This window comes from Equus asinus, chromosome 11 (assembly GCF_041296235.1).
Source record: "Equus asinus isolate D_3611 breed Donkey chromosome 11, EquAss-T2T_v2, whole genome shotgun sequence".
NCBI lineage: Eukaryota > Metazoa > Chordata > Mammalia > Perissodactyla > Equidae > Equus > Equus asinus.
This window is the reverse complement of record NC_091800.1, coordinates 21,930,974-21,944,370: the sequence shown is the minus strand read 5'-3', so window position 1 is coordinate 21,944,370 and position 13,397 is coordinate 21,930,974. Positions and strand designations below refer to the sequence as shown.

Here is a 13,397-nt window from a genome sequence, read left to right as displayed (position 1 = left end):
AGGTGGATGCCCATGCTAGAACCAGTGCTCAGCACACACTTCTAAAAAAATACTGCTTTTCTTTACTTGTCCACAAGGTGATGAGTGGATAAGGATTTCCAAGTTTTCAGAAGTACATGACTGGATGGAGATGATTTGTTAGTCATTGTGTGTTTAGTTAGAGAACACCTGAAACTTTTCCACTTCAAACATTGACTGTCACTATAATGATTCATCATTATTTGAGACTGTGTATTTCATACATGATATTAGTGAATAATTTGGGCAAAGCCACCAAGCAGGCAGGCAGACAGATAGAGCTACAGATACATGCATATACTTTTTAAGATAAAGGATGAACATACATAGTAATTAACACTATAAATTTGAAAAAAGGGGTAGTAAAATGGCAAGAAAATAAAGCTGTTTTAGCACTTCAAAAACACCACCCATTTATATACAAATAACTGATATGCTTATTATAAATAATTATTTAGGGATCCCAACTCCCCAAAATAATGTTGGTGTGTTTTTGTGCGTGTATACATGTATGGACATGTGTGTATTTATGTGTGTGAATAGAAAGGCACACAGATGTTTTTAACAGCAGTTCATTAAAATTCTCTCAATGGAATGGTATAATTTACAGTCTGAAAGTACTATAAACATTATGAGTTCAATATTTTGTTTTACAACAGTAAAAAGGTTAAATTGGAAACGTTAGACTAGAAAGGTTAAATTACTTGTTCAAGGCAACAATTAGTGGCAAAGCTTCAGCTTGAGTCAAGGTCTCCTGACAGTAGTGTCTTCCACTATACCGTTTATCTCAATCATGTGTAATTCATTAGAAAAAAATTAATGAACATGAGTGTGTGGACTTAGACCTGGCTTTGGTAGGGACAAATGAACTCTTAGATTTGTCCAGAAATGCAGAATCACTGTCAGGCACAGTTCTTGCTCTTGACAGTTTGACTTTGACTCAGATTCCCTTTGGAGAATCTCCGTTTCTATTGTGTTTCTGCCTTCTTGGCTTAGCAGCTAACTGACAGGCAGGAGGAACAGTTCTTTCCCCTTCCCTTTTTTCTTCCTACTACGTGAAAGACCTTTTTCTCCACGAGCTTTGGTATCTCTCATCTTGTTCAGCACAGCCACGTTTATTTTTTAATTCCTTCCTTAGCTCAGTGGCTTCTTAAACTGAGGAGCAGAATGAGGAAGCCCTCTGCCTTGAAACGCCAACTTTATTCTGGTCTCTCCACTGCAAATTTATAATGATTTGTCAGCTGCATTGTGAGTTACAGATATTTTTAAGCTGGTTTAGCTTGTAAATAGAAATGTGCCCTGAGTTACAACTAGACTTTAGTAAATTTAAAATTTCATTATTTGAACTTGAAAATAAAATTTAAAATTCATTACTTCAGAATTTTCAATACATTCTACATTTACTAGTTACTCTGGATTTTTAAAATTATATTTAATATTCATTACTTTAGCATAATTTTAAACTTCTAGTGAGAAGGAATAGCCTTGTTTCTTTGTATTCCTTTCATAGTATAAATATATATACTATGTTCAGATTGAGTGAAGTGTGAGTAATGGATGCTTTATACACCCCCCAAAAATCTGTCTTATTGCTTTGAGTAAAGAGCTTAAAATGCTATATCTAAAATCCATTATTGTTGCAAAATGAGTATCAGAGATACATTATATTTAACAAATTTTTAAAATAGCAGTTTATAGTATTTTTCAGCTATTTCATTGATGGAAGATAATTTTTGCATGATTTTGATGCACTCATTGTTAACCTCAATTATAGGAATGATCACCAATTGGTAAATCAAAAATATCTCGAAGCCTCATCTGGTTAAGTAGATTTCAGACTGGTTTCTACCATCCTCCCTTGCAATGAGAAGGTGGTACAGCCAGTAGCATTACTCCAGTCTGCTCAGAATTTCCTCAGCGTATCTTCCTTCTACCCACTCTCATTTTGGAAGCTTTAGCAAATTTTGGAAAATGTCAAGTTGCTTCAATTCACCAGGAGTTTGAGATCCTGTCAGAATAGGATGCCGATGACTCAAGATCATAAGTGGACTTCCCTCATTCCACCCAACTAGTTTTGGGTTTTTTTAGAGGACAGATACACATATTTCCATAGTCTTACAAAGGTGTTATTTTGGTCATGGATGTTCCAAAAATGGGATAATTCTTTCTACCTCTGAAGATCAAGAAAGATTTCATGGATGAGGGAGCACATTTTTGCTGAGGATTAAGGGCTTTTAAAGGTTAGTGGGAGAAAGATATTCTAGGCAAGTGGAGGAACGTGATACAAGGAATTGACGTCAGCAAGAGCAGGGCAGAGAGAACAGTCAGGAGTTGCACCGGACTGTAGAATTAGCGTAGTGATAGAGAAGGTATTATAAAGGATTTTGAATGATAGGGTAAGGAATTTTGACTTCTCTGAAATCAGAAGAAGCCATGAAAGCTTTTGAAGGAAGGCCCTGGGTAAGGGGGAGACATGATAAAAGGTATGCTTTAGAAAAGTTAATCTAACCGCAGTGCTTATGTTAGATTGGACGTGGAAGAGACTGAAAGGGAAAAACCAGATAGGAGTTTTTTTGTATACTCCAGGCAAGAGTTTATTAGGGTCGGAACGAGGTGATGGAACATGGTTATGCCATTGACAGAAGTTGGAAACATAAGAAGAAAAGAAGGTTTGAGAGTAAAGCTTGAACGACACATTTTTAATTTAGTTGTAAAAATTAGAAAAAAATATTGTTTTCATCCCTACATATAGTGATACGTAAATAGAACTAGCTAGGGATGACAAGAAGTAAATGTCATGGAAAGATGGAGAGAGTTGATGCAGGTTTATTGAACTCAGTGCTGTTTTTTCTGGCCAGATATTTTTTTAAACATTTTCTTCAGTTGATTTAAAACTTTCTATTACTATTTTATGTGCTTCTGTAGAAATGCATATTTGGAAAGTGCTGTTATCTGTTGTAGGCAAGTGTCGCATTATTTTAGCCTGGTGATACAAAGAGATGAGAAATCTAGGAGATGTGGTCATTAGTGTAGAAACTGTAGGTGAAAGAGCAGTTTATCACTTATTCTGAGATTTGCAGTCTTGATAAATTTGGATAATTGTAAGCCTCTTTCTTTAATGTGTTAGCAGTCGTGTTTGCAAAATCAGTACATTGATGGTAGGTCACATTTCTCTTTCTTGTTTAGTGATCCACTATATATCAGGCACTGTTCTAGCCCTAAGATATAGCAGAGAAGAAAACGTAGTCTTGCCCTCCTGCAACCTACATACTAATGGTTAAGGTTTAATATATAATAAATCTAAAAGTTTTGTCCCAAAATCAAGGTAAGTAACTTGTGTAGCTGTACAATAATGTTTAATAGTATATATGTGATAATTATGAAAATGAAATGCGTTGGTTCAAACATGAAATTTTCCTATAATTCTCAGTGTTTTATTTTCAGATTATGTGTTCACATTTTGTTTGTTTATCAATAGAGAGCAGATCATAAAGCAGTCTACAGAATTAGTCTGCAGAGCCTATGGTGAAGTGTATGCAGCTGTGATGAATCCAGGCAATGACTACAAAGATCCAGAGAGCATTCTCCACCGATCGCCGCAGCAAGTGCAGACACTTCTCTCCTGATTATCTTATTTGAATGTATTAGCAAAATATTGTGTCCCTAAAATCCTGAAGGTTTTCTTGGTTTTTAGTCTGTTAATCTTTAGGTTGGAATTTTATGGTTACGGTTTTCTTTGTATCATAAGATTGTGGGTCCCAGTAATTGCTTTACTTTGATCACAATAATGTGGACGTAGGTTACGTTGACCTGACTTAGTGTTGCTCTGTGTCTGCTCTCCATGTAGAGATGCTGTCTTCTCTACTAGCCACCTCTCCAGCTCTGCAGTTTCCCCTCGATTCTGGAATGTAAATGTGTGGGGAAAAAGTAGTATGAGAGTTTGGAGGATTTCATTTTTACAAGAACTAGTTCTAAATTAACCATACATAAAAAAATTTATCTAAACTTAAGAATTAGTTTGAAGATATAATCTAATAAATGTCTCTTTACCTAAGTATTCATTTGCTTTCTTACTAGTTATTAATGTGAGTAGGTATACTTAAACTGAGGAGCAGAAACATACACTCAGCAGAAAAGGGAAAAAGGGAGACAGAAATAATTTAAACAGCATGGCTTCCACTCTGTGTCCCCTGGACTGAATTCAGGGTGAAGTTCAGCACTTCAGATGGGTTTTAGGTATATGGGCATCCTGTGCTGTGTGTAAGTCTGGTGTTTACGGGTAGATTTTTGTCATACAATGTGGACTCTAAATGCAACCAACTACAAATTGTATCTGGTGTTCAAACCAAAGAGATAACGATCTACTCTAACACTGGCAGGAAAATGCCAGGGTAGCAATTGCTGACTGACAGTGTATCTGTCCCCATGATGGCCCCTCACAAAGAATAATTTGACCTCTGACTTTAAAACTTGTGAGTAATTTGAAATCACTGTTTTTTTAAAAACAAATCTCAATGTATTTGATGTGACTTTACTTTGTTGGTTAGATTTTGAGGACAATTCTTAATAACAAAATATCTTAATTTCTGGTAAATTATGAGAAAACTGAGGCATAAAGAAAAAAATGACTAGGTTAAAATCTTTTGAAAAGTAGTTAGTTAAAATTAATATTTATATAGCAAATAATTAGTATTTATAGAATGTGGCCTATTCATCTATCTGAAATTTATAATTGTTTATACTAATATGATTCTTTTGGAGCAAGAGTGATTATATATTATCTCCTTTGGTATTAATCTGTATTTTTAGTCTTTTCCTTCAAAGGGTATATGCGATGTATAAAAGATAGAAAATAAAGTATAACACAAATCAAGAACTTAAATTTTATATAATTTATTTCTGCCATGAAAAAAGATTGCTACTTTACCATTAGTGAATTCCTTTGTTTTCTAGGAAAAAAGTGTATTTGGCTTTTTACCTAGTTTTCTCAAATAAAATATTAAACTATTTCTAGAGCAGTGATCATTGCAGCGTTTTTATACATCTCACTGATGTACTTTTAGAAAATATACTGATAGAAAAGGAAGTACAATACAGGGCCAAATTGAGATAACCAGTGAAAGGTTGATGAGCAGAATGTGGTGTCAATATGATCTTGAGAACTAAGTCAGAATAAAAGATTGTAAGTGTTAATCCATTAGCATAACGCTCGTATTTGCTGTATACTTCATAGTTTGTGTTTTGAACTGTTTTGATGTAGCATAATTATAACCTTAGATAATGCATGTCAGCCTTTCCTTCAGAGAGAAAAGGTGTTTGCCCGGCAAAAACCTTCTCTGGTTGAACTTTTGCATTTCTTCTCTATGCCTGTACTTGAACAGGTGAATGTTACCTGCGAGAAATCACACAGATGGAGCAACTGACTTTAAATTCGTGATCACAGTCTTCAAGTGGCACTCAGTATTGTTTTGTAGTTTTACTCTGTCTCTTTGTTAAACTCACCTCCCCACTTTTCAAGATGATTTTTCCTCTCTGACTCTTAGTTAACAACATTCATAATTCATTGAGAAAAAAGAGCCTGTTAGATTACTCTCCCTCATTTTCCTACCCTCAAATATTGGCCTCATCTTCTCCATCTTTCCTCCTTTTGTGTGGGAGACAGTGTCCCTCCTCCTGTGACAGATTGTTCCCTTGCTTTGTACTCTGAATTCCATTCTCTCACCTTCTCAGAGACTTCTCTCTGAGTTATCCCTTCATTTTGTTTCAACAACTTGTGCCCTCTCTATAGGATTATTCTCAACAGCATACACAATGCTCTAGTGTTGATAATATCTTTTAAAACTTCCACCTCCCAGATCCTAACACCACTATTTCTTTGCTGCTTTTTATGGTTGTTTACACGTGCTGTCTTCTACTTCTACTGCCATTCTGTCTTTACAGTAGCCCAATATGTCTTAACCTCTCACCACTACAACAAAACTAACCCTGATGAGATCTCCACAGTGTTGTATGTTGTTGAATCCAGTGGATTCTTTTCTATCCTTACTGTATTGAGCTCTCAATAGCATTCTACACACTTCTCTTTGAAATATTATCCATCCCAGGCTTCCATGCACCACTTTCTGCTAATTTTCCTTCCATTTCACTGGCCAAACCCCTTTGAACCTTCTTCCCTGGTTCTTTTGCCTCTATGTAACTTCTAAAAGTTGGCACACTCTAGGGCTTAATCCTGAAATCTCTTTTTTCCTCCCCTTAGGAGTTGTTTAGTACCTCATCATAGCCCAGCCTTTCCAGACTACTATTAGCTCAAACGTCTTTAAATATATCCATGTAATGGAATATTCTACAGTAGTGAAAAATGAGTGATTTCTGCATACGTAATGTTGAACAAAAAAATAAAAGCACAGAATAATATTGAGTCCATTTGTAGAATATTTTATAAAAGGTGAAAGAAAATTATATATTATTCATGGAGACAAATGTGGTAAAGCTATAAGGAAAATATAGGAAATGATTATCACAGAAGTCCAGATATCTCTGGGGAGGGAAACACAGGATCTGTTCAAGTCACTAAAAATGTTCTATTCTTGCTCTGGATTGTTGGTATGTGAGTGTTCATTTATTTAATTACTTAAAATTTCCATATGCATTACATAAACTTTCATTTGTATGTTTCATAAGTTAAAAAAAAGTTTAAAAACTTGCTTAACACAGGGCCTACGGTAAAATTAGACCTCAATATATTATAGCTAGTGTTTTTCATTACTCTTGTTGCTAAACACGTTTAATAAGTACCTACCAGGATCCAGGCTCTGTGAGAAGCAACTAGAATTTTAAAAGATCACTAAAATGGGCATCTGTCATTGAGGAATTCCCTGTCTTTCACAAAGATAGTCACTTGTATTATGAGTAAACATAATGCAATTTGATAGGGTGCTTGTGTATGTAGGTAAGAGGAAAAGATGAACTAACATCATCCTTTATAACAGCCAGATGTATGTACTTGATGCTAAGAAGCTGAGAGCACAGAAAAGAAAGTTTTAAAACACAGCTGTGCATTTTTCATTCTGAGATGATCATAATTACTGGGTCCCATTAATTGGCTATTGGATTAAGATGTAAAATTCTATTATAGGATGGGGACATCAGCAAAAATGATGGATTAAGGAATCCCAAAATTCTGCCTCTCCATAAAAGCAACAATAAAACTGGCCCCAAAATACTGTCAAAATACATTTTCTCAGAATTCTGGAAACTAACTGAAAGCTCACAGCAAGTGGATTATGCTTATTATTATTATTTTTTTAAAAAAGGGTGACTCTTGGTAAGAGTCTTGGTGGTATTTTAACTTCAGGTAGCTGTATACCTTGCTCCAAAGCTCAGCAGTAGCCTTGAAAATAACATCCTACATTCCTGGTACTGGAGAGAGCAGAATGGACCTTTTTTGCAAAGATTGTCCTTATTTGACCTGTCTCATGACTGCCTGGAAAAGCTTATCTTTATCTTGCCTAACTTGGAACTTGCCCAGTGCTAAAGTCACAGCCCAGTGGGAGGGTTTAGTCATGGGGCAGGGCATTTCTCTGCTGGGACAAGCAATAGACAAAGCAAAAAGCTTGGGAAGAGATTAGAAATGAGCTATGCATAAGGGCTTTGAAAAACGGACATTCTTGGCAATCTAGAAAGCTGTACACATAGCTGAGACTGTGCGTGCTCAAGGAAGACCAGAGAGACCATGAGCTCTCGCTGATTTTGAGGCTTTGTGCAAGCAGGAAGTGAAGGCTGAAGCAAAGTTAGAAGCTGCCTGGCTGAATGTTGAAGGCATGCCTCAACACTCACACTGAACACCCCAACAAAGACTGGGAGATATTTTTGGTGCTAGACATTTAAGGAAATCTGTCCAATCATTAGCTGACAACAAAGCTAATGGACCACCTTAAGTGGTCACACACAACAAAGAATGTGGATTTTACAGAGTTGGTTAAAAAAAGTCACAAAAACACAAAATAACTAAAAGCAACAAAAGCAAACTCTGAGGGATAAGATGGAAGACTCTGATTTACCAGCACATTATAATATTCAAAATGCCCACACTTCAAAAAAGAAGTTGGCAAGGTACTAAAGCAAATTATGGCCAGTACACAGAAGAAAACCAAAGCCGTCAATAGAAACTGTCCCTGAGGAAGCCCAGATGTTGGACTTACTAGACAAAGACTTTAAATCACCTATTTTAAATATGTTCAAGGGCTGAAGGAAATATGAGAACAATGTCTCACCAAATAGAGAATATCAACAAAATAGATATTGCAAAAAGGATGTTTTTATAAAGTTATAAGTTTATCATAAAAGTTATGAAGTTATAATTTTATAAAAATTATTTTTAAAACTTCTGGAGTTGAAAATGATAATAAGTGAAATAAAATTCACTGTAGGAGTTCAACAGCAGATTTGAACCAGCAGAAAAAAAGAATCAGCAAACTTAAAGATTGGTCAATTGAGATTATCCAGTCTGAGAAACAGAAAGAAGAATAAAAGAAAATGAGCAGAGCCTCAGAGACCTGTAGGATATTATCAACAATATTTGCACAATGGGAGTCTCAGAAGGAAAAGAGAGGGAGAAAGGGGCCAAAAGAATATATGAAGAAATATTGGCAGGAAGCTTTCCAAATTTGATGGAAAAATATAAACATTTGAGAAGCTCACCAAGCTTCATGTAGGATAAACTCGAAGAGATACACACCGAGACACATCACAATCAAACTATCAAAAGCCAAAGACTAAGAGGGAGTCTTGAAAGCAGGAGGAGAGAGAACTCATCCTCTACAAGTGAGGCTCAATAAGATTAACACCTGATTTCTCATCAGAAATCAGGCCAGAAAGCAGTGGATGACATGTTCAAAGTGCTGGAAGAACAAAAATGTTAACATATTTCTATATCCAACAAACTGCCTGTGAAAATATAGCAGAAATTAAGACATTCCAATGTAAACAAAAACTATCAGACCTGCCTTAAATGAATGTTAAAGGGAGTTCTTGAGGCTGAAATGAAAGGATACTAGACAGTAACTCAAACCAACAAAGAAAGAATAGCAAGGAAGTAAAAACTTGGTCAACACTATAAATCAGCTAGATCTAATAGACATCTATGGAAGACTCCACCCAAGAACAGAGTACACACTGCTCTCAAGTGCACATGCTACATTCTTCAAGACAGACCATATGTTAGGCCACGCTACAAGTCTCAATAAATCTAAAAAGATTGACATCATTCAAAGTATACTCTCCAACCACAATGACATGAAATTAGAAATCAATAACAAAAGGAAATTTTGAAATGAATAAATATGTGGAAATTAAACAACATACTCCTAAGTAACCAGTGAGTCAAAGAAGAAATCACAGAGGAAATTAGAGAAAACTTTGAGCTGAATGAAAATTTGGTATGAAACAGCATACCAGTTCTTATGGGATTCAGCAAAAACAATGTTAAGGTGGAAATTTATTGCCTACATTAAAGAAGAAATAAACTAATAACCTAACTTTGTACCTTAAAAAATTAGAAAAAGAAAAGCAAACTAAACTGAAAGCAAGAAGTAAATAATAGCAGACATACAGAAAATATAGAGTGGAAAAGTAGTGTTAATTCAGTGAATGGATATACTAACCATTATGTACAGCCTGCCAACAAGTGTTTAAAGATATATGTAAGAAGACACGTGTTTCTAGGAAAGCTCCCTGCTTATCATGTTGAGAACAGTGTTATTTCAGTTATTGGATGTGCTGACCATTCAGCATCACATGTAGAGAGGTGTTTAATTATATGTGTAAACATATAAAATAGAAAAATAAAGAATAGAAAAGTTAATTCTTTGAAAAGAAAAAAACTGACTAACCTTTAGCTCGACAGACCAAGAAAAAACAAGAACCAAATTACTAAAATCAGGTTTGAAAGAGGGGACAATACTACTGACCTTACAGAAATAAAAAGGATAACAATACTATGAATAATTATGTGTCAACAGTTAGATAACATAGATGAAATGGACAAATACCTAGAAAAACACATACTGTCTAAACTGACTTAAGAAGAAATAGAAAATATGAATAGACCTATAACAAAGAGGTTGAGTCAGTATTCAAAACAGTTCCAATTTAAAAATAGCCCAGGACCTGGTGGCTTGCTTCACTGGTGTCTAAACAAATGTTTAAAGAATTAACACTAACCTTTATCAAATTCTTCCAAAACATAGAAGAGGGAGCACATCCTAACTTATTAGAATCTTCCAGTATTTACTATTGCTGTAACAAAGCCAGAAAAGGAATCACAAGAAAACCACAGACCACTATCCCTTATGAAGATGAGTACAAAATTCTCAATACTATCAAACAGAATCTAGCAACATATTAAAGGGTTATATGCTACAACTAAGCAGATTTACCCCAGGAATGCGAGATCAGTTTAACATGTGAAAGTCCATCAATGTACTACATCATATTAATAGAATAAATGAAAAAAAAATACATCACCTCAATAGATGTAAGAAAAGCTTTTGATAAAATCCAACACCTTTTCGTGATAAAATAAAAAACATTCAACAAAGTAGGAATGAAAAGGAACTTCCTCAAACTGATAAAGGACATTTATGAAAAACACACACTTAACATACTTAGTAGTGAAACCCTGAAAGCTTTCCCTCCTAAGATGATGAACAAGATAAGGATGTACAATTTTGCCACTTCTAGTCCACATTGTACTATAAATTCTAGCCAGGGCAATTCGGTAAGAAAAAATAAATGCACTCAGATAGGAAAGGAAGAAGTAAAACTATGTCTATTTGTAGATGATATGGTCATACATATAATCCTAAAGAATAAAAAAAAACCCCAAAACTAATGAACAAGTGTAGCAACATTGTGGTATATGAGATGAGTATGCAAAAATCTGTTGTATTTCTATACACTAACAGTGAGCAATCTGAAAATTAAATGAAACAATTCCATTTATAGTAACACCACAAAGAATAAAATACTTAGGAATAGATTTAACCAAGGAAATTAAATGCCTATCCACTGAAAACTGCAAGACACTGTTGAAAGAAATTAAAGATAGCCTGAATAAATGGAAAGATACTTCATATTCATGGATTGGAAGACTTAATATTGTTAAAATGGCAATATTCCCCAAATTGATCGCCAGATTCAATGCAATCTCTATTAAAATTCCATCTGCCTTTTTTTTTTTTTTTTGAGGAAGATTAGCCCTGAGCTAACATCTGTGCCCATCCTCCTCTACTTTATTTGTTGGATGCCTGCCCCAGCATGGCTTGGTAAGCAGTACGTAGGTCTGCACCCAGGATCTGAACCCTGCGCCACTGAAGTGAAATGCACGAACCCAACCACTACGCCACTGGGCCGGCACCCCATCTGCCTTTTTTTTTTTTTTTTCCAAAAATGGACAAGCTGATCCTAAAATTCATATGAACATACAGAAGACTGTGAATAGCCAGAACAATTTTGAATCTTCCCAAATTTAAAACTTATTACAATGCCACAGTAACCAAAGCAGTGTGATACTGGCATAAGGATAGACATACGGTTCAATGGAGTAGAATTTACAGTTCAGAAATAAACCCACCCATCCATCCTCAACTGACTTTTACAAGGCTGCCAAGACCATTCAACGGGGGAAAGAATAGTCTTTTTAGCAAAGGGCACTGGAATAACTGGAAATCCACATGCACAAGATTGAAGTGGGACCCATATCTCATTGCATATACAAAAATTAACTTAAAATGGGTCAAAGATCTAAATGTGAAAGCTGAAAGCTACAAAACTCTCAGAAGGAAAGGTAGGTACAAATCTTTGTGTATTAGGCAACAATTTTTCAATCTTTTATACAATGTGGATTGTAAAATATATGGATAAAATACAGTCACGTATTAATGTTGAATACTTGCAGCAGGTCAGCTTATTTTTTCTATTTATATAAATATGCTGTTTAAATAATAGTATAAATAAGTAAGCCTACGTGGGCTGTAATTGTATTTAAGCATGACTATCTTGAAAGTGCATATTTATTTCTCAGAGAGAATGTGTTTTTGGATAGAGATAATATAATTATGTATTTTTACAGATCCAAATATAAAATTACTATAAATTGGCTAGAAATGAATGTAATAATCATATTAATAACAGCATGCTGGTCTCTCAAATTCAACTAACATTAATGCCAGTGAATGTTAAAAATGAAAACTTTCCTAGCACTGATAATTTAGTAAGTAAAAATAAATGGTACTTATAAAAATGAGCTGAACTGGAGAAAAATTTTGATAGGGCCAAAAATATCCATGTGAAATGTTTGCTTGCTTTGAGGAGCTGTATCATTTTTTGACAAAGTGTTTTGTTGTGTATTTTAAACAGTGAAAGTCTATATCAATCTAGGATTTTGAAAGTGTATAGTTTTGCCACTAGGAAATTAATTTACTTGAATATTCTCTTTATCAATGTCAAGATCTGAAATTCCACTGGAGCAAGCGTTAGTTTTTTGCTTACTAAATGCAAAATGACAAGAAACGAATGATTTTTTCTTTGTGCAAGCTAGCGTCAAAAGTTGGGTCTCCTGTGTTGAGATGCCATGAGCCTTTCTAGGGGCATCATCTTTATAAGCGTCGTTTGCAGGATTCAGACAAGAGCTGACTGCTGTTTGCTAAGCAAGCCTCAGATGGAATATAAAATGGTAATGGGTATTGAACTGAGGTAGAAAAATGCAGTTGCCTTAGAATCCAAGTCTTATCAAGGAAAGCAAAGATTTGATTAGAATTCCACAGACTTGCAATATGTATTTAATAGCAGACCAGAAATGTTTCTTGCCTAAAAACTGTATTAGTTCCTTTTCATAAACAAAGATATAAGCAAAGCAAGCATTCAAAAACCAGAAAGCTTTTGAGCCAAAAGCCAAAAACCAAAAATAACAAAAACAAAAACACCATATAAAGGTACCCTGTCTTTATTCTGAATCTTACAAAGAAGAAAATCATCTATCCACTGAGGATTAACAGGTTAATGTAATCAATCATACAATAATAAACCATAATGGAATCTTCAAAAACCAAGAAATGCGTCAATACACTCTTGTGATTTACCGAAAGACTCTCTCTTTGCAAGTGATAAATCCCTGGCCATGTGTTGCTCTTGGTAAGCGCAGCTCTCAGGGAATGGTGGAGAATTAGTATTGCTTCCTACTTTCTGTGTGTGATAATAATGGGGTGAGGCTAATGCCATCTCTGTCATAAATCAAATATCCATGTATGTGGATACTTCTCTGGGTATTTTTTGCATTCTTTTCATAGGTTTATTTATTCCTGCACCAGTAACAAATATTT

General features: G+C 34.9%; 1 protein-coding gene across 1 annotated transcript in view; it reads left to right on the top strand.

Annotated features, from left to right (window-relative positions):
- The window catches only part of COG6 (component of oligomeric golgi complex 6), an 81,511-nt gene extending 76,478 nt beyond the window's left edge, over positions 1–5,033 (top strand). The window contains exon 19 of the mRNA XM_014868412.3: positions 3,497–5,033. Within this exon, the coding sequence (XP_014723898.1) occupies positions 3,497–3,644 (148 nt within the window). The 3' untranslated portion in view covers positions 3,645–5,033. The remainder of the gene's footprint in view (positions 1–3,496) is intronic.
- Positions 5,034–13,397: the final 8,364 nt, after the last annotated feature.